The following is a 24,704-nucleotide window of genomic DNA, read 5'->3' on the forward strand; positions in this document are numbered from 1 at the left end:
TTGTCAGTTGTGTTGTGATCGCCATCAAGTTGGTTGGGGGTTTTTGTGTTCTTTCATTTAGTGAGCTTGTAAAACGTAAAAAAATTAAAGAAATGGCTTTTTATGCAAAAAGTCCATCAGAAGTTTCCAGCCATCGATAAAACAATAATTAGATTGTAACAGGCAAGTTCTGGAGGAAAAGTGACTCTTGAGTGAGTACCACACAGCTCAAAGTTTGTAAAGATCCACAACATTCAGTCACCACAAACAGGAAGAAGTGGGTCCTTGGCAGTGGTGGGATTCACATGTTTTTACTACCGGTTCTGTGGGCGTGGCTTTGTGGGTGTGGCATGACTTTGTGGGCGTGGCAGGGGAAGGATACTGCAAAATCTCCATTCCCTCCCCACCCCACTAACCTGCTTTCCAGCTCCGTTCTCCTGTTCAGGGCAACAAAAGAAGATCAGCTGGGAGGCAGCGGGGGCGGGGCCAGCCTCTTTGCCGGTTCTCCCAACTACTCAAAGTTTCCAATACCGGTTCTCCAGAACCGGTCAGAACTGGCTGAATACCACCTCTGATTCCTGGCTGAAAAAATCAGCCCTTCAAGACTACCAACTGAGCCATTTAACTCAACAAATACATTAGCCGAATGATGAATTATCAAGAAGAGGATAAGGGGGAAAGTCCGCAGGGCCATTGAGGAAAGTCCGTCAAGGCCAGCCATTTCAGATAGAGTCAGGTGGATCCTTGGAGCTTTTTGAGCATGGTTGTTTTCTTGCAGATGTTTCATTTCCCAGCCAGGTAACATAAAGTGCTAGCTGACATCATCTAGTGTTGAAGAGGTTACCTAGTTGGGTAATGAAACATCTTCAAAGAAGAGAGCACCAAGGATGCCGCAGTTCGACACTCAGCTGCAAATACTCTCTTCCATTGGTACATTTCAGGTTAAGACGCCTTTTGAGGGACACCTCGCCAGTCTACAGGTTCTGGTACCTTGGAAGTGGTTCCTGGGCTTGACGCTCCAGGTGGGTTGGACACCCGCTGCTGCTGCTGCTGCTGTTGCAGAAGGTCCAAGCGTGGAGGTACTGGGGGAAGTGCTGCCTGCGGAGTCATTGAAAATGGAGAAGGAGGACGCTCTACCTGAAGAGAGGCCAAGAGGAAATCCAGTGAAGACATTCTTAAAACTCCGGGCTAATAATCAAGTTTAACACTACCTTGGCATTTCAAGTCACCTTCTCTTCATCTCAACTCAACTCTCTTTATCCTCTACCTGTACTGACCCAGCCTCAGCAGAAGCAAGAAACAGGCTCCTTGTCCCGAACCCCCCCCCCCCGCCCCCTCTTTATTTACCTCTTGTGAATTAATGGCATTCACACACCGGAAAGTTCAGAAGTACAAACTGTTGTCTCCTACGACTACCACTCCCCTTTCCTTTTATTTATTCCCAAGCCAGGAAGGGGCCATTCGGTGTCGACGTGTACCTTGCTTCCCGAGTCGACTCCTTGTCCTCCATTGTTCTCCTCTCCTAACAGCTCTGTGCACACACACATCTGGAACAAGCCCCAGCTGTTCTTCCTCGCCACTTATCTCAGGCTCCAAAGGCAGCTGCCTCTCCGGTGGCTGGGAAATGTCGGACAGCCCTGGCTCTATCTCTGCGTCAGAGCATTCATCAGAGGCTATCCCAGGCTCCAGCGCTGGCCCAAGTTTCTCCCCAACCTCCGAGTCTGCCGCCAGCTCTGCTGGCAGCCGGCGGGCCACAACACTACCCAACAAATGCGAGCAGGTGCTCTTCCTTCCTGTTCACTCCAATATCTCAGCAATAACAAGGCCTGTTTTGTCACTGATTCACCTGCAGGCTGTTATTCAACTGGACTTGCAACGGGCATGGTTTTTAAAGGCGATAGATGGCCCCCTTAAGGGGCAGCTGAGGGCACAGCACTGATGATACTTGGGCACAGGCCTAGAACTGGTCTCCGCTGAGGCACAGCGATCCCAAAAATCATTAACAGACCCCCAAGGGAGGAGAAAACAAAATGGCTCCATCTATTATGCAAATCAAATGTGGCAGGTCAACAGCTTCAGCCAGGGCTACGTCTTCCAAGTTGATCGTGAACTCATTACTCAAGAAGACGCAAAGAGTTGCATGGCTAACCAGCACACTCAAATGCAACGAGGCAGCGTTTGGGCGGGCATAAAAGGCCGCAAAACTCAAGAACACACACACACCTTGCCAATTTGAGTTTTGCATGGCTGCTGGGAGGAAACGTATCAGGATCAAAGTGCTGGCAGAATGGATAGGAGCTACTCACTGCAGTATTTTACGGCAGAACTCCCAGCTGAACTCCCAATTATAGACAATTATTGACACTAGAGACTTTGAATTAAAATGGAATCCCGACAACCAACCGAAACCAAATGCTAGAAATCAATCTACCTACCTACCTACCTACCTACCTACCTACCTACCTACCTACCTACCTACCTATCCTATTCCAATTCATATTCCGTACTTCCATGGGGGAGACCAAGAGTCCAGTCTTACCTTTGCACCAGCCAGCTCTTTCATCAGGAACAGCGATTCATCCGTTCTGTCGTCGTCATCGTCATAATTTGGGGAGGGGGCTCCTTCTGCCCCTTGCCTCAGAAGCCCTCCCCCTCCTCGGGGATCAAAAGGGTCCACCACAATGGGCTCCGTGCCTTTAATTTCACACCGGCAGAACGGGCATCCCTGCCCCTCCGATTCCTGCAGGCAGAGAGCAAGAGGGGGGACGGGACATACGGAGCAGGTGATTCACTCAGGGCCACCCCATGGAATGCAACAGCAGGATTATCTGGGAGGGAAGGAGGGAGGGAGGGAGGGAAGGGAGGAAAGAAAGAAAGGGGAAGGAAGGAAGGGGAAGGAAGGAAGGAAGGAAGGAAGGAAGGAAGGAAGGAAGGAAGGAAGGAAGGAAGGAAGGAAGGAAGGAAGAAGGGGAAAGAAAGGAAGGGGAAGGAAGGGGAAGGAAGGAAACAAACAAACGTAACTTGCTACCATTGTAGGAAATTAACTAGTCTGAATGCATGACTAGAGGCCTTATGAGCCCAGCAAAAAAAATAGAAGGAAAGTCAAATGTTGTAAACCCCCCCCCCTCTCTCTCTCTCACACACACACACACACTCATGCAACACCTTTGCCCCCTTCAAGGCTGCTGCACAAGTCAGCCACCCCACATTCGCAACAACTGCACAATCACACGTTGAAGCACAACTGCATAAGAGTTGACCCAGCCTAGAGAAAAACACCCTTTCTAGGCGGCTTTCGCAAAACAGGCAACAGCGGGTGACAGTGACGCCAGAGGCCCAGCCAGGCAAACTGGGCCGGGTGCCGCTTTCGGTAGGGGCTGCAGAGGGACCTGTTCCAAGGAGCGGGGCTCTGACACGGGGGCAACCCCCATACCTGCCATGACGTGAGACACGAAGTGCACATGAGGTGCCCGCAGGGTTCTATCTTCACATCTTTGTCGTTTTCGGCACAGATTTTACAGAGCTGGAAAGTGGAGCCCATCTCACAGTAGAGTTCGTATTGCTCCTGAGGGTAAGAAGCCAGAAAAGGGAGAGATCTTAAAAACACCTCCCTGGACACACAGCCTTTTAAAAGCTCGGCTTCAAGAGGGGCGAAAGCTGGCAACGCATGAAAACAAAAAGAACGCATCGATGGCCACTCATGGAACAGGGTGCGATTCTTCAACCACGGCTGCAAGGATTTCAAACTGCCGGCATTGAAAGAAAGAAGGGAAATCTGATAAAAGAAAGTGCTCTCTAACCCATATTCCCCAGCATTCCCAGTCTCCAGTCCCCTAATCATCTTTGTTGCTCTTCTCTGTACTCTTTCTAGAGTCTCCGCATCCTTTTACATCGTAGAGACCAAAACCGGATGCCGTATTCCAAGTGTGGCCTTACCAAGGCCTTATAAAGTGGTATTAACACTTCACGTAATCTTTTTAATTGAATTTTTAATTGAATTTTTAAAATTTAAATCGGATTTTGTTAAAAAAAGAAAATCAAATGCATTTCAAATAAAATGCTTTTGGAGTAAAAATCTATCCAAAGGTATTTTCTATTTAAGATGCATTAATAATTTAGTTTATTCAGCATGAAATGGAGCTTAGTTATGTAGCATGAGGCTGCAATACTGGGACTGTCGGTGAGTCAACAGCTGGTCAGAGGAGAAGCAGCTGCAGGACAGAGATGGCAGTGGCTCTTTAAAAATGACGATTTAAATTGGGTTGATTTAAATCAAGCCTTTTTACTAGTGATTTAAATCATGAGGAGGCGTCTCCAAACTTGGCAATTTTAAGACTTGTGGACTTCAACTCCCAGAATTCCTCAGCCGGCATTCTGGGAATCAAAGTCCACAGACCTTAAAAGTTGGCAAGTTTGAGAGAGCTTTGGGAAGCAAGGGAGGGGAACGAGTGATCTCCGTTCACCTGGGTGACTTTAATGTGGTCCTGGGGTGTGGGTTCACACAGGCCGGTCAGGTCCGGGTTCTGATTTCTTCCATCGGGATACAAGTAACTAGAGGAGAGATGCAAAGATGATAGATTTTAAAAGGAAGATACAGCTGAACAGAGCAGAGCCTCAGACAAAGGGGAGAGATGACATTCTCGCAGAGGGCTGAATTAGGAGTTCAAACTTAATTATGAAGAGACCTTAAAGGTAAAGGTTCCCTTTGCACATATGTGCTAGTCGTTCCTGACTCTAGAGGGCGGTGCTCATCTCTGTTTCAAAGCCGAAGAGCCAGCACTGTCCGAAAACGTCTCCGTGATTAAGTGGCCGGCATGACTCAACACCGAAGGTGCACGGAACTTTGTTACCTTCCCACCAAAGGTGGTCCCTATTTTTTCTACTTGCATTTTTTAACGTGCTTTTGAACTGCTAGGTTGGCAGAAGCTGGGACAAGTCACAGGAGCTCACTCTGTTACGTGGCGCTAGGGATTCGGACCGCCAACCTTTCTGATCGATAAGCTCAGCGTCTTAGCCACTGAGCCACCACGTCACTGAAACCTTACAAGGCCCCAAATGTGAGAGGGAAAATTTAAGCTGTGATTCCCCTGTTGATGAAAAGAGAACAGGTGCCATGGCTTCCAGTTGCTCAGAGCCACACCTGTTGCTCAATGCTTTAGCCAATCAGAGGTGTGGCATTTGAAGGAAGCTTGCACCGATTTGCTCCAGGTGGCCTGGGGAAGGACGTCACATGCATTGTGATAACATCACGGCGCACATAAGGCCACACAGCCGTTGGCATCAGAGATCGCTGTGCAAGTTCATAACTGCCTCTTTTTGCACAACGAGGCGCTGACACACCTGCCATCTTTTTGATCTTGTTGTGGTTTGTTCCTGATGCCTATCTGTCAAACGCCGCAGGGCTGGAAAGAGAAACTCAAATCTGCTGCACATCGAAGGCCTGTGCAAAACCTTGAATTCAGATGCCTGATGAGGCAGGTTAGATTAGGGCAAGCACGAGGGCCGTGTTGGCTTTCAGAGAAAGAGCCAATGTTGTGGCCCACCAGCGGAGATTCGGACAGTGAGGGGGTTGGGGAGGAACCTGGGCCAGTCCTGGAGTCTGGGGAAGGCTCTGATGAGGGCTCTGTGTCGGAGACAGAGAGGGGGGTAGAGCCATATGCCAGTTATCAACTGCCTTCAGAGTCAGACATCAGTGAGGCAGAAGAAAAGCTGGAGCCTGTTCCCAGTGTACACATGTGCAGAGTTGCCAGACAAAGGGAACAGCTAAAGAACAGGGGTCAACTTGGGAGTAAGGCCACAGGGGGACGATGAATGGCCCCTCCCAGAAGAAATAAAAGAGGAGTGGAGTTTGCAGGAGGCAATTAGTTCACTTCATGGGTTCGTGACTCTCCGAGACTCCTTGCCAAGTTTTGCAGATCTCGGCCTGTCAGCTCTCCCAGCCAGAGAAGGTCTGTGACTGTAAATCCTCCCTTGAAAGATTTTGCTAGATGGGAATGAGCAGAACTCACATCCAATTAATAAAAGGGGTTTTTGTTGGGACCAAGAGTTTGCTTCTTGCTCTTGGGAAGCCTCGGTCAGAGCAGCCAAGGAGTTTTGGAAGGCTTCGCTAGAACAGACTGAATTCCTCAACTTACAACTGGTTGCTTAACTAGCATTTGACGTTATGATGGACTCACAATGTTATTTACAGCCCGTCCTTAGGTCGCACAATTGCATTTTGAGAATTTCTGCCCTTTTAACTGGGGGGGAAATGATCACTGGTTAAGCGGGATTATGATTTACAAGTATGTGATTTGCTTAACGACGGCAGTGACTCGGTTAACCACCGTCGTAAAAATCGAGTCCAGCACACGGTGATTTGACTTGTGATCCCAATGGCTCACAAGCAAAATTCTGGGCTCAACGGTGATCATAAGAACTGCCTGCAGAGGCACCTTGACTGAAAAAAGAACGAACCAGAGTTATGATACGGCACAAGGAGACGTCACTTACAAGCCTTCCCTGAAGCCATCAATCAGTGCTTGAAAAAGAGGTTTGTTGTGGGGAATTGTCTGGAGGATGTTTCCGTCTGCAGTCACGTAGCCAATAGCCCACTGACCAAGTCGGGTGCAACTCAGACGGAAAATGTAACTAAAACAACAACAACAAAGATAGATTGATCGCTGAACAAAAACAAATTTGAACTTCTACATATGAAGTCTTTTTTGAATGACAGCTCAGCAGAAAATCTCCCCCCCCCCCCCCCAATCCTGGCAATCGTCAATATCTGAATGCTTCTTTCAATGTGCATGAATTGAAAGGATGTCTCTTACTTTTTGGATACTCTAAAAGTTGGCTTTTTCCCCCAAGTTTTTTTTTTTAATTTCTATTCTTCACAAAAAGATCAAATCAATGTGTGAACAATGCAGCACTTGGGTGTCATACATTGCAATACAGACCAAGCTGAACAAGTTCATCCCAATCCTTATATTCCATCCACACATGTACTCAATAAACACTTGCATTCAATTATAATCCATCCTGGTTCAGTTGTTCCATGTTTTCTCTTTATAATATGAAGAATGTATCCATACATATTACCCTTTTCACTTATTTCAATCATTCATTGTAACTCTAAAAGTTGGCTTGATCATCCTAGTAGGCATTCCTACTGAGGAATGTCTAAGCCTGGAGGAATCTTATGGTAAATTTTGAGTCTATCAGTCAGTGACATAGGCAGTTTCTAAATTTGATTGACAAATAAATTAATCACCAATATGCCTGTTGTGGCCCACCAGCAGAGCTGGCAGCAGATTCAGACTGTGAGGAGGTTGGGAGGAACCTGGGCCAGTCCTGGAGTCTGGGGAAGGCTCGGATGAGGGCTCTGTGTCGGAAGCAGAGAGGGGGCCAGAGCCATATGCCAGTTATCAGCTGCCTTCGGAGTCAGACATCAGTGAGGCAGAAGAACAGCTGGAGCCTATTCCCAGTGTGCGCATGCACAAAGTTGCCAGACGAAAGGAACAGCTAAAGAACAGGGGTCGACTTGGGAGTAAGGCCACGGGTGGACGATGAATGGCCCCTCCCAGAAGAAATAAAAGAGGAGTGGAGTTTGCAGGAGACCATTAGTTCGCTTCATTGGCTCGTGACTCTCCAGACTCCTTGCCAGGTTTTGCAGAGATCGGTCTGTCAGCTCTCCAAGGCAGAGAAAGTCTGTGACTGTAACCCAGAGGAAATAAAGGAGGAGCGAAAGGGGAGTGGAGTTTGCAGGAGACAATTAGTTCATTCCTGCATTCTAGCCAAGTATTGTGGTGTCTGAAAGATATCAGCCTGGCCCCTCTCCAAGCCTGATCAAGGTTGGTAATTGTGAACTATCTTGAAAGACTGTGGGAGAGGAAAGACTTTGCTGGGGAGGAATGCACTGTAAAGTCTAGATCAGAACACTAACTCTGCAAATGTCAATTTATGGTGTTTCGAATTTAGGACGTCGCTGGCATCAACTAGTTTTGATTTATAAAATGCTTAAGCATGAATGGAGGTTAGAAAGGCTGCCTTGAAGCACTCACCTTCCAGGTTTATGAATGAACTTCTGAAGCCGGGCTTTGACTTCATCGTAGGTCAGGAATGCCATGTAGCCAGGATGAGTCACCGCAAGACTATTCCAGTTTCGGAGCAAAGAGGACCAGGGCTGGGTTGGGGTGTGTGTGAAAAGGTAGGGAGTTATTTCAACAAGGAAAGAGCCCTTCCTATCGTAGCTCATTCCACTTCCCCTGCAGTCCCCTCCCCTCCGTGAATTGACTTCAGCAATGTTCAACCTCAACTGTTACACGTAAAACAGCAGCAGAGCATTTAATGGCCCTCCAATTTTTCTCTTCAAAGCTATCCCTACATGCCAGGGTATCAATCCTTCCTAATCCCAGAAATCCAAACATTCAGCATAAAACAGAGAGATTTGGGAGGCAAGGAAGCCAGTAGATGGAGAGAAGGAAGCCCTGAAGGTTGAGGCTGTGCGAGTCAAGGAGAGGAAGACCGGCCGTTTCGAGAGGAGGAGGAGAAGAAAAGCTGTTTCAGTGGCGAACCAGTGTCCGTCTTTAGGGAAACTGTGGCTCATCAAGAAAAGAAAAAGAAAAAAGCTTACCTGGAACAGGCGGGTGAAAATATCAAATTCAAACACTGAAATGTAATCATTGCATGTCAGGTCGATGGTGGATTTCAACGCCATGGCTTCCAATCCGGAACTGATGGGGTGGACTTCATGTAGGGCTTGGCGGAAGGTTTTCCATGGGACAATGGTCCTAACAGTGGGATAAAATATAGGCATTTATATATTGGGATGGTTACTTTTGCATCATAGGAACTTAAAACGTCTGCTAATTCAAACAAAAGGCTTCTTCCACCCTGTGTTGCCTTTCCTAGGAGAGCCCATCAGATTAGGACAGCCTTATTTTAAGGTGTGTGGACTTCAACTCCCAGGGGTCCTCTGGGAGTTGAAGTCCACACATCTTCAAGTGGCCAAGGTTGAGAAATACTGATCTGGAGCATTGATTCTATCGCTCGGCTGGCTGGGGTCTTCTGGGAGTTGAGGTCCACGCATCTTAAAATGGCTATGCTCTAGGACAGGGGTCCGCAAACATGGCAACTTTAAGACTTCTGGATTTCAACTCCCAGAATTCTCCAGCCTATTCTGGGAGTTGAGGTCCACAAGTCTTAAATTTGCCAAGTTAGGGGACCTCTGCTCTAGGAAGTCACTGAACAAGACAGCTCTGTCCCACTCTTACTTCCTAGCCATAAGCATTCAAGCACACATCTGATACTGGACATTATAGTGTGTCAAGGTACTGGGGATTTAATAGCTGCCAGCTGATGAAAGGTTGTAAGCTGTAATCAGTAAGCTGATGCAATGTAAGGCAAGGCTGATGCAATGAGGTATCTCTCTCTCTATATAAGTGGTCATTAGAGGGCGTTTCTCTCTCTCATCATGTATTTCATTTCTCTCCTTGTGTCCGAGCTGAGTGGTAAGGGAATTTATCTCCATGTATATGTTTGTATATATTGGAATATAAACCACTTTTAATTGTCTGAAGGCTCTGTGTGCTGTGTATTGTGTTTTGCTCCTGGGTTTATTTCATAATAATAGTCACGCTGCCAAAACTCTGATAGGTTATGGGCCCAGTACGCTTCTGCTCCCATAAATTGCTCTTAAAACCATCCATGTTAATGGATCTTTTGTCCACATACATAGATTCAGAACCACAACAATGGAAGTACACAAATGCAGGTACATTTGTTCCAAAAATGAACCACTTTGAGAGAAACAATGTACAATGACTGAAAGCAGACATCATCAGCTATAATCCTTAATTTCTCCAGTAACTGGCTAAAGCAGCTACTGACGTTAACAGCAGTATAAAAGGAATGTCACATAACTGCATCTCAATAAGATCTCTGACATCTAAGTAACTGTTCTGAGATACTAAAGGAAGGAAGCAGCGAAGGAAGACCAACTGCTTGCAGGCAAGGTTATGAAGTGCACATATTTCATGAGTCTTAATTTGCAGATATGCCGTGCATATTTCATGTGGGAAAAACTTGAATCTGGAATGCAATCAAAATTAATCTCCAGAGATAAACATCTCAAGTTATGGCAGTCTAGCCTGTTGAAGCCAAGTGAAACATCAATTCCTCAACAAATCAACCATGAGCACATTTTCTCCCCACAGTCAACCCTTTGATATCAAGGGCAAAGCTGAAGATTGTCATGAAGCTCTGTGTGTGTGTGTGTGTGTGTGTATTTTAATCCTATAAGGGTGGGGGATACAGTCAGATATTTTCAAAGAAATACTTGAATGGCTTCATCCAGCCTTTACAGTCCAGTAGTTTTGGCATTCCGTCCAGTGGTGGCATTCAAAATTTTTGACTACCGGTCCTATGGGTGTGGCTTGGTGGGCGTGGCAGGGGAAGGATACTGCAAAATCCCAATTTCCTTCCGATCAGCTGGGATTCGGGAGACAGAGAATAGATGGGGCCGGGGCCAGAGGTGGTATTTGCCGGTTCTCCGAACTACTCAAAACTTCCGCTACCGGTTCTCCAGAACTGGTCAGAACCTGCTGAATACCCCCCTTTGGTTCCATATGTTGGATGTGGCAAAACCACAAGAGATAAACCACTCCAGTTATGTGTTGCCTGAAGAATTGCCAGAAGTGTAGCAGCTTATTCTGGAAATTGTACTTACTTCTCCTCGAAGGCTCTTCTCCAAAACTCGGCTGCATCGGCCTTCGTGATTCGGAAAGTATCTCCTTGGAAGAGTCCATTCGGGAAGATGCCTTTCAGTTCTGCCAGCATGTGGCTGAAGATCAGGGACAATTTGGTCAGGTTGCGCCTGCGAGGACAGAAAAGCACATCTTTGTAACTCTTAAGGCCAACCCCATAGAGTCATTCTGGATAGTGAGACGAGTGGCATATAAATTAAGCAAATAAATAGATGGCAAACTTTATTGCCATTGTACATATATACACAGTATACCCATACTACGAAATTCATATAACCCACCCAGAGACCAGGCCCAACACACACCAGTCCCCAAACACCCCTCACCCTCCAAAAGTTCCCCGCGCCTAAACCACCCAAGCATCCACACAACAGACCAAGCCGTGCTGTCCAACAGCTCACTGATTCTGGCCCTTTAGTTCATTGTTGGGTGCAATTATAGCTCTGGGATAAAAACTATTCAGAAGACGTTGTGGTCCGAGTTTTAGTTGTTCTGTTTCTTCTGCCATGAAAACAGCGAGCAGAAAATGAAAGAAGAAACTGGAACGTTGATTTTTCACTTCACATTCTGAATTGGGTTTTTCTAACCATGCATTCGAATTTACAGCAGATTGGAAATTTAGCCTTACAGAACCTTTTGAGCCCTCTTTATCTCTGCAGGTGTTTTATTTTCCTACCCAGGGAGGTGCAACAGAAAGAGGGCTAAAATGCTTTTGAAGTAAGGCAGAAAAACGATGAGCCAGCTAGGAGTTACAAGCCCTTCAATCAGTGTTATATAATAACTGTCTGTCCAGACAACATTTCATTCAGAAGAATCCCAATCATAACTTAAGTGTACCTTATTAAGCAAATTAAGGTTTGGATAACTGAATGCGCAAGTTAAGTTACGTATTCTCAGGTTACTCAACACGGGTTTACAAGAAAGGGTACATTTAGGGTGCAGAAGGGACTGCATTTTAGAAAATTATCAGCCCCAGAGTCAGCAAGAGGGAGGCTCCTCTTGATTAGGCTGGTCTAATCAACAGTGCCAGATGACAACCAAGTTCAAAGGATAAGATTCTTCCTTCACTCTTACTTCGGTTTTAAGAAGTGAGAACATCTACTTGGGGTGCTTCTAATCAACGAGGAATACACAAGAAGTTAACACCATGCACAACTTATTTTGCTCACACACGTGGAAAGTCGGGGTAGGACCGTAAAACGTACAGATTGCTAAATCCCCCCCCCCCAAACACACACACACATTCTTTTCATTGCCCAAGGGTGATCTCTTCTGCTAGCGTCCTCACAGTATTTGCTCGCCTTAAAGCAATATTACCTCTGGACAAATTGATGAGAATCTGACTGAGGATGGATTCTTTTGTTCCAGGAAAAAAGGAAGGAACTAGCATCAATTATGTTTGGAGCTTCATGACCAGGTTGGGCTTAAAACATAATTTTTGCATAAATAATAAAATGTTCAAGTGTCAAAGAGAAAAGGATGTTCTGACCTAGGCTTCCTGAGACAGTAAAAATCACACGCTTAGTCCCAAAACCCCACTTTTTATTTCAACAGCTGTGAATTATGTTCCTTCACAGCCATTAATGAGTCACAAAACAGTCTGTGAAGAGTCCTACAATAGGCTGCCAAAGTCCTTCGGGATAAGGCAGATAAGCACCCACTTTTATCTCCCTTGAAACGCTGCCAAAGACCTAACTGCCAATTAGCTTTGCAAGGCCACACGGAGCACAGAGTCAAAACGGAGCTTCAGAATTTAAACCAACCAGAATGAACAAAGTTGCTTCCAGCAAAGGCTCCGGTGCCTTTGCTCCTCCTTTATATCTTATGGGAGGGGACACTCCTCCAAGCCTTACTCCCGAGTTGCCCCTTTTGTCTTAATTCTTCTTGTCTTCTGGCAGCTCGCTGATGTCCGACTCTGGAGGCTCCGGAGGCAGCACATAACTCCCAGATGGCCCTGGCCCCCTCTCTGCCTCCGACATAGAGCCCTTGTCCGAGCATTCCCCAGACTCCTGGACTGACCCGTGCTTCTCCCCAACCAACAAAGGTCTCTGGAAGAAACACCAGTCAGCATACATTAAACAGGATGTGCACTTTACTTACAGAACTTGTATAGAGCACCAAAGATATGTGAGGCACTTTCTAGTCCTTAAACCCAGAAGGAGAAGACATCTACGCAAGAGTAGCAGCAAAAGAGAGCATTTTTATGTGCTGAGTAGTCTGTAGCAGTGATGGAATTCCTCTTGTTTTAATTTTCAAGCAGTTAACTGTGAGAGTGTTTATTCCGGATTATTATTTTTCCTTATCAACCACTGTTCTGGCACCATTCTCACTTTCTAATTAATATACTTTCTCAAGGGAACCTCTCAGAGAATCAAAGAACGCCTGTGAGATTTGCATGAGGGGGGAGCTCGGAAAGAAGTGAGGGAAGCTAATGCTTCTAGGTAGCCCATCACTCTGGACGGTCTAAAAATACGAATATCTGAAAATATTCAGATGATTGTATTGAGATTTACAGTGACACACCAAAAGGAGACAAGGGGGAAGTGGCCCCCAAAAAGGAAAAATTAAACAGCAAAGGTGGGAATAATGAGGAAAGACGGGGGGGGGGGGAACTGGGGGAAGATACCAAAACAATAGAATTAAAAGGGAGAAAAAAGATTGGGAAGAAAAAAATATAGAAATTATAAAAACAAGAAAAAGAAATAGCTAGGCGAATGGGTGGAGAGAAAATGGTTGAAAGGAGGAAAGAAGGAAAAGGATTTACTAGTAGAATAGATTGAAATATGGTAAATATTGCCAATGGTATATAGTTAATATGATGTGAGGGAAATAGATCAATTATGGATAATTAATTAAGTGAAATGTTTACTATACAAAATTAAATTTGAGGATATATGTTATCGATAATAAAATAGAATAATAGATGGAAATGAAATGTTAAATTGGATCAACTTGGAGAGGCAAATAATAATATTTATTTTATATATTAAGAAGAAATTAAAGTTAAGCTGGAAAATATGGAAAGAAAATAAGATGACCGAAATGGGAGTATGATGTAAAATGAATTATGCGTAAGAAAAGATGTAAAGGGGGGGGGGGGGGACCTGGACAACACTTTGTTTATAAAAGAAGTTAAAATACGTAACAAAAAAAAAGAATTTTGTTTTTTAAAAAATAAAAATACGAAGCGAAAGGCGGCTGGTGGGATACGAGTCTTGGCTCTGGGCCAGAGTGGTGAGCTTCCCATCCAAGGAGGTGGAGTTGAGACGACATGCATCAACTGAAGACAACGTAGCTTCCCCAGACGCCAGGATTAAAAATTAACACCCTATTAAATATGCCACATCAAAGCAAGGGATGCTCTGTTTTTTTCACTGCCCTCCACTCGGCTGTCCTCTTCGGTTCTTCCTTCCTTTCTGGCTCTTGACATCCTGCAAAAAAACAGTCAAGCGAGCTCTCAGCCCCACTGCAGCCTTTAGCAGGGCCTCATTTCCCCCAGTTCAGTTTTCTGCTGCTTTTGCCTCTGACCTGCAGCAGCCTGTTCTTTTCCGGCTTCCTGTTTGCTGGATGAAAAACATTCTGCCATGATAACGGCTCTCCTTGCAGAAGTCCCTGGGATGTCAACCCATTCCGTCCTTCTTCGCTCCCATAAATCTTTAAAACCATCCTTTCGAGCGTCCAGCTAGCTCCTCCAGAACTTCCCAGGAGTTCTTCTGAAGGACAGAGGTTTTTAGTCCATTGAACTGGGCTTATTGCATCCAGCAGAAGGGAAAAAGTGCCCTGCACACTCTGCAGAGGAAACATGTCTGCCTCGCATCCCCTTTCCTGAAATTATGCATCAGGACAATTATTACAGATCCAGCTTAAGCAAGACTCTCAGATTATTTGGGGGAAGGGAGGGGGAGAGCCAGATATCCTAACTCTCTGGAATACAAGGCAGATTCGAGAAGAAAAGCCCTAGGAAATCTCTCAGCAATTACTACCATAGACTGCTAATTCCTCTCATATGACAAGCAGAAGATAAATTAAGGAAGGGAAAACACATATGGATAACCTGCAGTGATGCAGCCTATAAACACTTTACAGAACTTCTCTCTTCTGGGTATAAAAATATACCCGTATTTTTAAAAAAAATATGTAGCAGCTACAGTACATTGCAGACTCAAAGTAGATGGCATGCCGTTTATATTTTAGGGCCCCAAGTAAGGTCTATGATCTTCTAGAATATTCCAGAGGAGAGGCTAAGGCAGTGATGGCTAACCTTTTCTGGACCGAGTGGCCAAAGCGAGTGTCAATGCACATGCACAAACCCCCAAAATGCAATGCCTGCGCCCCCGTGCATGCACCCTCCGCATGCATATGCCCCCCATGCGTCCCACCCCATGCATATGTGCGCGGGGCTTTCGCACTCCCCTCATGCATGCATGGCAGAGACCCGAAGGCCGGTGGGAGGGGCATGTCCCTGCGCAGCAGAGCTGAAATGGGGCAACGGCTCGCATACCCACAGAGGGGGCGTTTCACTTCGCAACATAAATTTTGTGCCCAATTGTGGTCGTAGCTCCAGGACTTCCCTAAGAGAAGAGTGAATATACTTGGCAAATTTAAAAGCAAAACACGAGCAATTCAAATGAGACCCGCCATTACTGTTTCAACCTTAGCCCAAAAAATTCAAGTACTCGTAGAGTCTTATGATTAGTATAAAATTCCTTGCAGAATCAAACTGCCAGTGTAAGTAAACAAGTGGTGTTTTGACAAAACAATTGCATGTTTCAAAAGAAAGGTTACAAGTTGGAAGACTGCGGATTGGATAAACAAAACAAAACAAAAAACAGGAGGGTTTTGAGATCTTAATAAATACTAATGTTATGAATGGGCTTAAAAGCATGAGCGAGAGAGAGAGAGAGAGAGAGAGGGAGAGAGAGAGAGAGAGAGAGAGCTCTGAAAAAATATAAATATCCTGTCTAAAAATAACAACGGTGCTTCCTTGTTTATGTTTGGCGAGGAAGACTGAAGACGTACCTGGGGACAGTTTCTGTAAGCAGATCTGGTCCCTCAATCGCTGTTTATTCAAAATGTCCAAACTCAAAAGACGGATGAAAGGAAGCAGGTCTGCCGCCCCCAAAAAGGGCAATGCAAGTTGTTTCTACTGATCTGCACTATTAGCTTTAAGCAGACACAAACCTTTTTCAGGGAAGCCAGATGTGCTGGCTCAGGGTTCAATTCACAGACTGATAAAGATGCAAGATGTTTAGAAGGGAAAGCCAAGTCTCTACAATCAGGGGGGGCAGGCTAAAGGTTTGACCTCAGACGGATAAAATAGAGGGGTCTGAAAGATCAGAGCAAAGGGGAGGGGGAATGGGTCCTTTTTTCCTGACTAGTTGGGGTTGAGAATGTAACAGGGTGGATAATTTTTTTTTTTTTTGGTATCAATACACCCTCAGATGAAACTACAATCAGGAAAACACTCAAATGCACAGAAATGGATAAAATGACAATAGAACTAAAAAAAAGAGAAGAATCGGACTTCTATAAAGTATGGAATAAAATGTATAAGTGGCTAGAAATCAGAAGCCAAAACAAAAAATAGAGAATACAAATATATGGTGATACAAATAATAAATATTATTATAAGTGTTAATATTACTTTTGCTACATTATAGGACAAGGTTAAAGTAACAGGAAGGCAATATAGAAGGGAGAATTATAAAAGCTAAGCAGGAAAGCCGATACAGAAAGCTGCAAAATTACTGTATATTGTTATGTATGTTCTGTGCTTTGTTTTTCTTTCTTGTTATGTCTTTTTTATTGGTTTTAAAGATTAAAACATTCAATAAAAATAATTTTTTTAAAAACTGGATCTCTTGGGAAAAAGCATTTGCCTGAATTCATTTAGTGAGCTTTTCTTGACAAATTAGGTAAGGTAAAGATTCCCCTCGCACATATGTGCTAATCGTTCCTGACTCTAGGGGGCGGTGCTCATCTCCGTTTCAAAGCCGAAAAGCCAGTGCTGTCCGAAGACGTCTCTATAGTCATGTGGCCGGCATGACTCAACACCGAAGACGCGCAGAACGCTATTACCTTCCCACCAAAGGTGGTTCTTATTTTTCTACTTGCATTTTTTACCTGCTTTCGAACTGCTAGGTTCGCAAAAGCTGGGACAAGTAACGGCAGCTCACTCCATTACGCGGCACTAGGGATTCGAACCGCCAAACTGCTGATTTTTCTGATTGCGTCCCAAATTAGAAGGTTGTTTAATTCAGAGGTCCCCAAACCCTGATCCGTGGATCGGTTTGAGAAGTGGAACGAAGTAGCCATAAATATGACGAGTGGGTGGAAAGTAGCTAGTTGGAGCTTGTAATTTTACCATAAACATTTACTGAAGCTTTAACTTTGGAACTTTGCTCTACGTCCTTCAGGTTTGCTTTCACAATGAAAGATCAAATATATAGACAGTGCATTTCTTAAGAACTGTGAGCCATGTGCTTTTCATCTCTGATCCAACTAACAGATTCCACCAAGGTGGTTAAATTGGTGCCTGACCTCCCAGTAAGAGCGTATTGTGCACGGAAACTACAGCTATTGTGAATTCACCGCTCAGGAATGCTGAGTAGTCCTATTTAAGAATCATATGTTGACATGTATACTTCCTGCAGCTTCAGAGTCTGCTTCCCATAGTAATCAATTTTGTAAAAAAAATATAAAGGGACAACTATACTCTCAATTCAGCTTTTCAACACACAATTTGAAGTTCTACTTTGCTCCAATTAGCAGCATAAAATATGTTACTTTCTAGAGAAGTACAGAAAACTAAACAGAGGGTATACGTTTCCTACAGATACAAGTAACTATTATTCTTATAATATATAATAACAGAGCTGGAAAGGACCTTGGAGGTCTTCTAGTCCAACCCCCTGCTTAGGCAGAGAACCCTACACCACTTCAGGCAAATGGTTATCTAACATCTTAAAATCTTCCAGTATAGGAGCATTCTATGTCACCATCAAGTGCCTATATAAAGAACTCTTGATTTCGTGAACTAATTCCCCAATGTACTGGCATAAAATTCAGAGCAGGTACATGAAGCAGCATAAAGATAAACGCTTAACCATGGAATGTCCCTTAGCTTTAAAAAAAAAAAATCAACCCAACAATATATTTGTTTCTAATGCCCCATTCTACCCTGGTACCTAACAGGGCTATATCCTGACCTCCAAATTTTATGTTCTCCAGACCAGGGGTCTCCAACCTTGCCCACTTTAAGACTTCAACTCACAGAATTCCTTATGTATTTGTCACCCCTTTGATAAAGAGACTGGACTGTTATTTGTCAGGAATGGTGTAGGGACTCTTGCTTGGGCTGGGGGTTGGATTAGATGACCTCCAAGGTCCCTTCCAACTCTGTTATTCTATTTCTATTCTATTTCGGACAAGTGGATGTCCAAACTTAAAATCCTCCAGAGATGGAGCACCCGTAACTTCTGAAGGCTGGTGGAACCAACAGCATCCAAGGCTATGGAAAGCAGATATATCGTTTCCAATGTTATTCAGCAAAGTCATAAAACAAAGTCCCAGGGATCAGAACTAAGTCCAAAGATCGAGATCTCCTCCTCAAGATCATCTCATTGCCATTATTCCTGAGTTTCAGGCAACAACAACAACAACAGACCCAATTAATCCTAAAGCAGGGGTCTCCAACCTTGGCAGCTTTAAGACTTGTGGACTTCAACTCACAGGGTTCCACAAGTCTTAAAGTGGCTAAGGTTGGAGATCCCAGCTCCAGACATACCACCAGTCGCCATGGATAGCTTGAACTCATGGCCACTGAAGTTCCATTCATCGGGAAGTTTGGGGAAGGCGGATAAATCGTCAGCAAAGGCTCTCGCATCTTTTCCTTGGTAACCGTGTTTATAGACCCGTTGCAAGCCACTTTAAAATGGGCAACAGGAGGTGTTTTGCCCATTTCTCACCAGAGTACCACAGACCATTGTACTGGAGTAACATTTTCTTCATTTTCTTAGACAGCAAACAGTTCACGTTCCTTTCTGGCAATTTTGGAAGCAAAACGACATCTTTTTCCCCTCTCCTTTTGAACTTTCCCTAAGAAGCGCTAATTGAAATGCAGGAGGTGGTTGTACCAGTTGGCTGCGTTCTGGAAGGCATGGCTCATGCGAAGGAAGGGGCAGGCGATGGTTTTAACCGCAGACGCGGATAGGCTGCCTCAACAATGCCTTATTGTGTTTTGCTGATCCAGCGCCCGCACATTAAACAGCAAAATGATTAGTAGCGGACTTCCTTCTGAATGGGAGGAGGGGGATGTCTAATGCTTCAAGTACATTGAACACAAGAGCTGTGCATATTTTAAAACCACTTTAAAAAAAAAAAAAGACCGAATAAGATTGAATAAGATCAGCTCCCTTCCTACATATTTTAAACACACTGGGTGTATCTGCAACTTTTTTCCTGCATGGATTTGTCCCTCTAGGCATGTGAACCTATGGCAGCCAGTGCCAGAAAATGGCCTGGAAACAGCCCCCAAAACAGGCCAGGTTTTGGGTTATTTTCAGGCTGTTTTTCAGCCATTCTCAGGCTGTTTTTCAGGCCAAAAACAGTCCAAAAAAAGACCTGGAAAACGGCCGGAAAACAGCCAAAAAATAGCCCAAAAAACAGCATGCACACGTCAACCAGCTTGTCTTCGGATCTCCGGTGCTCCATCACGCACAAAGACTAGCTAGCTGACGCATACATGCACGCATGTTCCGGTTTGGGCACTCAGTGCCAAAAAGTTTTGCCATCACTGCTCTAGGGGATTAGGATTCCGGCAAATCCCTTGCAGAACTCTCTTGAGGATATGGCTGGCTGTTAAAAATAAAGCCTGATCTAGGTTTACCATTTGCAATGTACCAACAAGATATTTTCTCCAGTCTCTTGCTCCTCACCCTTGGCTCAAGGAAGCAATAGGGAAGGCTGGAGTCTTAGGAACATAAATGTACACAATCAATGACTCATAGTAATGACCAAAGGGCCTCCTCTCCCTTAACCAAAACTACTTACTCCGTACTGTTCACGGATGCCCTTTGAGGTAGCCAAGGCTTTGTTGAATTCCTGGCATCCTAGCCAGAGATAGCGAGTGACTTACATACCACAACAAAGACTTAACTGTAGCTTTAAAATGATTGCTTTAAAAAAATAATAATAAATACATGAAAATGGCATTTGGCAGCTCCCAAGGTCTTGAAGACACCAAGTTCCCAGCATAAACTAGCCCACCTTCTCCCCAGCAATTTCCTAGCATGTGCTTTTGCACATCAAGTAGCAGAAAGTGCTTCTGTCCTAAAGTGAAACTAAGCTGAAAGAACAGTGGAGAGAAACCAGCTCTATTTATGGCTCTAACCACAAGGCCCGAATGCTTTCTTAACTCTAAAGGTAGGCCGCCCAGAAGTGGAAAATATTGCTTGCGCTGTGGCAACAATGAAGCTCCAGGGTTGCTTATTTAGAGCATTGCCCCAAACGGTGTTTCAAAGATGCTCGGTTTGTAAAGTGTTATTTGACATTATCTCAGAGCTCTGTTGGTTACTAGGGGGGTGGGGGAGGGGGGGGGCAGTTGGGATGCTACATCCACATTAAGAGATGGTTTTTACGGACGCAGCACAGCCTGCCATCTTTTCCCATGTGTCTTCCGGCATCCATCCACACTTAATCCATCTCAAAAGTCCTATTGCCATCCGGAAGCTTAATCCCTAATTTAAAAATGTAATCCCCGCAGGATGGAAACAGCCACCTGCCAACTCTTCAAAGCAGGCTGGAAATTGCCTGTTCCTCCTGCAAAGTTTAAAAATAAAAAAAAACACCCCCAAACCCTGCATTTCTTTAGCAGAGCTCTCCCTGGGGAGCCTACAGAGAAAAGTGGCCGATAAAAGAATAGAATAAATAGATGGGAAGCTTCTGGGTATTAAATGCATCTCCAAGTTACCTAGAGAAGATAATAAGGCAAGTTTTTGCTTCGGGTTAAAACATACATTCTCTTCTGGCCTCACTTCAGTGTCCGCACCCAAAGTTGCTTTTTCAAAAGGCAACTGGAATTCCTTTGTTTTGCCTGAAGACGTTTCCGCTTCTGGTCCAAGCAGCTTCTTCAGTTCTGACTGAATGATGGAGCTGAATGGAACTGAAGGATCTACTTCAGGGGTGTCCAAACTTGGGAACTTTAAGACTTGTGGACTTCAACTCCCAGAATTCCCCAGCCAGCTATGCTATGCTGGCTGGGGAATTCTGGGAGTTGAAGTCCACAAGTCTTAAAGTTCCCAAGTTTGGACACCCCTGATCTACTTGGATGAGAAGTGAAGTGCCTTCAAGCCGAACGAAGGAATTCCACTTGCCGTTTGAAAAAGCACCTTTGAGACAACCATGGCCTGGATGGCTGAGAATCTCCAGAGACATTTGTTGTCTGTACTTGCTTAACGTGAGTCGACTGTATTGGTGAATACTTCATTTGGACAGTCCTATTTTCACTAGCGCTTCTTGGGCACATCAGCATTTCAATAATGGAGAATATTTGTAGCTCAGGGTTCAAATGAGGTGTACTCCGAGCTTGGTGGTTTTCCTGCAGACGTGTCATTACCCAAACATCATTGGCACTGATGATGTTACCTAGTTTGGCTAATGAGACGTCTGCAAGGAAACCACCAAGCTCAGAGAGACGCCGTATCAGCATTTCTTTACTAATTTTGCCGGGCATTAGCTAGTTTATCAACCAAACTCATTTTTGCGCATGAACTATCGTGCAAATCCCAGCATCTTCAAAATGTGAGTGGTTTTAAACTAAAGCAGGGACATGGAGATTTCAGTGAAAATGGACAAGCACAGCAGCACCTCCAACTCAAACTGTTAAGTTGCCAGAGAAACATAAAAAAGGGGAAAACCAAAAGTTTACATGAAACAAAAGCATACCGAGACAAGGAATTTGGAAAGAAGCACGGGGACTTCCCCAGATCCAGGCGTGCTCTGGAATACTACGGATAAATTCCGGCACAAGCCAGCATTACCTAGGCTGGGAATTCTCTTCATACATTCTTTCTTTTCCTTCCTTAAAGAGGCTGATGGTTTGTTTTGTCTTCTTCATCAGGTTTTCCATAAACACCCGGAAGTACTCGTTCTCTCCCAGAGTCTCCATCTTCCCCTCGTAGCAGGACAGGATGGTTCGCAGGTGCTGGTAGGTGTCGGGTAGGAGGTCTAGAATGTAGGGAGGACTGTTCTTTAGTGCCAACTTGGGGTTCTGACATAAACGCACAACCTAAGAAGTGTAAAGAGCAAACACAATCAAATGTAAAAATGCCTCCCGTAGGGTCAGCGCTGTTTCAAAATTTAAGAATGCATTCTCACAATAGCAGCATGCTTTCATTTATTCTCAAAAACGTGGCGAGCGAGAGGTTGAACCTACAAGCTACAAACTCTTGATTCACAAAATTTAAACCTACAAACAGTTCAGTTCAGGCCACACCGCATACTAATCTCAAAACTCGAGGCAAGAGACGTCTGTGGTGCAGCCTACCTTCTGCCACAGAAACTTCTCCCACAAAGACATTCATTAAGAGGCCATTTAGAAGTTGACGAAGTTATTCCTATTCCATCATCCGCTTTTTCGAAACAGTGCGCACAAAGTACCAAAACAGTGACGCAAGAAAAAGGTTTCACTTAAGAGAGAAATGTACTAGCTTCTTGACTTTATGTGTGTCTTAGCAAAGTTAGATTTCTAACCCAATTTTCAGTGGAGCACCTTGGTAGGTGACCATCACCATCTATTTACTCAGCTCTCTGTAAGGGTTCATGACCCATAATCGTTTGAGAAGGAAGAATGGGTTACTGGTACCTTTGCCCAAGGATCTGCTAACCTAAACTTGGCATTATTGTAACTCTACGCTTGGAACAGGAGAGGAAGACAGACCAAGGAACTGCAGGCGAGTAAAGGGTGTGTGATCACTGGAATATTTTGCAAAGCTCCTCTTAAGAGTGAACGGTTCTTCGATATGTAACACTTGAAACTTTTCGATGCTCGGTAAGTTAACAACAACAAAAAAGACCTGAAGAAACAACAGCCTTTAATTTTACTGCAAGAGACCATGTTTTACTATTGGACGCAATGTACTAAATCTGGGATAGTGGGAGAAGGAGCTACTGTATATAGACCACTGCTAAATTGCAAATATTAGAAGGCTAATGAGAATAATCTTAAAGCACAGATAGGACTTGGCATCTAAACTATCAAAAAAAGGAAATGGGCTGTGGAAACAGCTAATCGGTTATTTTTTATCAGCTGTAGCTTTAGCTGACCAGTCAGCTCCTTTAATACAAGCAAGGATATTGTGCAACCAAAATATCACATTATTGTGTTCTAATTCTACAAATCCTTCCTTGGGAGCTAGGTAGAGCAGTGTTTCTCAACCTTGATAGGTTTTAGATGTGTAGACTTCAACTCCCAGAATTCCCCAGCCTCCATCCCTAACTAAAAGAATAATTCTGCCTGCAAGTTTCTCAAATAATAAATCAACATTCAAGAAAAGTAAACTCCCTTGGGACTGCTACATTGTGAGAAACCATCAATTGTCACATGAATGGATTTTAACAAGATTCCTAACTATGGACTTGGCCAGCTTTTGTAATGCTCAGTTCTCTGAATATCATTTCTCAATATGATTTATCATTCACCTCCTTCCTCGGGTGTGAATTTTTCTTTTAAAAATATGCACTTTTGACTAAATAGTAACTCCAAGCCACTGCACATCTCCATGCAATCCAATGTGACTCTGGATTTGTTAAAGATTCCAGAATAACAACTTGTATATGGTTTAAAGATCTAGAGTTCAAAATGTAAAGGACAAAATGCTCGAAGATACCATTATATAAATTTCTTAAACAGGCTAACAAAGAAAGGGCACAATGCAATTAAAACAACTGTGGATTATACTTCAGCTCGAGTTTGATCATGCTTTCATTAAAAAGCCTTTAAAACCATGAAAACATGTGCTAAAATATAGAACAAAAATGCATGTTATCTTTGTAAAACAATTTTATATTCTGAATAGCTCAAAGTGGAGATGATTCACTCACAACAGCATTATCCAGGAAATCAAAAGCACCAAAAAATCATGTTCCTGCGTCAGAAATAATGGGAACTGGAAAATTGCATAGACACCATAAATCTAATTATTATATACATCATACATGAATTCTCATGACTTCTAGGAAACCAACACCAAAAATAACCATCTCATGTGACAAGTTAACAAGTCAGAAAATTAAGGGCATATTAACTTTCATTACCATTAGTTATCGTTTAGTGCAAGTACCTTCAAAGTATAGAACATAAAATCCATTTTTCTCTTAAAGAAATTTAAGAACAGCTATTCAGTATCAGTAGTTATAACTTTAATAGTTATATTAAAGTTCATTTTTGTCACAGAACCTTAGCAATCCTAAACTCATGAATTCTTACCCAAAAACTGTATAATTAAATGGAAGCAGAGTATAAATACTGTGTAGATATAGAGATGCAGCAGTACGATTTTAAAGAATAACTAATTTATTTCAAATATCAGAATAGCTATATAGTAAGATGTTTTATTGTTGATACATCACTCCAGTCTTGATTGCTAAAGTAAATAATTCATTTCCCAAATTTAATTTTCAATTGAAAACCATTACTGAACAACATTAATATATGGAGTTGTGCCACATCCAAAATTTGGGTATTAGAATTTATATTCGAACTCTATGAATGATTTATAGTGCTGTACTGATTTAATGCATTATTCACTACCCATATTTTCTCTTATTTGCACTACGTTAACTAGCATCTTTAGTTTAAGATTTAATACAGATGCTTGAATTTTGATTAGAAAATGGATATTACATATTATTTATCAATCATATTTATATGGCCACCCATTGCCGAAGAAGTGACTTTAGGTGGCTAAATCATTAGCAAAT

General features: G+C 43.7%; 1 protein-coding gene across 1 annotated transcript in view; it reads right to left on the reverse strand.

Moving 5' to 3' along the window:
- CBL (Cbl proto-oncogene) overlaps nucleotides 1-24,704 on the reverse strand; it is a 38,035-nt gene that overhangs the window by 10,733 nt on the left and 2,598 nt on the right. Inside the window, exons 2-10 of the mRNA XM_081961109.1 lie at nucleotides 21,764-22,011; nucleotides 10,688-10,834; nucleotides 8,594-8,750; nucleotides 8,022-8,143; nucleotides 6,472-6,609; nucleotides 4,443-4,530; nucleotides 3,413-3,544; nucleotides 2,519-2,719; nucleotides 970-1,116 (exon numbers count right to left, since the gene is read on the reverse strand). Of these exons, the coding sequence (XP_081817235.1) occupies nucleotides 970-1,116; nucleotides 2,519-2,719; nucleotides 3,413-3,544; nucleotides 4,443-4,530; nucleotides 6,472-6,609; nucleotides 8,022-8,143; nucleotides 8,594-8,750; nucleotides 10,688-10,834; nucleotides 21,764-22,011 (1,380 nt within the window). The remainder of the gene's footprint in view (nucleotides 1-969; nucleotides 1,117-2,518; nucleotides 2,720-3,412; nucleotides 3,545-4,442; nucleotides 4,531-6,471; nucleotides 6,610-8,021; nucleotides 8,144-8,593; nucleotides 8,751-10,687; nucleotides 10,835-21,763; nucleotides 22,012-24,704) is intronic.

Source organism: Natrix helvetica, assembly GCF_964273705.1.
Source record: "Natrix helvetica genome assembly, chromosome: 8".
Taxonomy (NCBI): Eukaryota; Metazoa; Chordata; class Lepidosauria; order Squamata; family Natricidae; genus Natrix; species Natrix helvetica.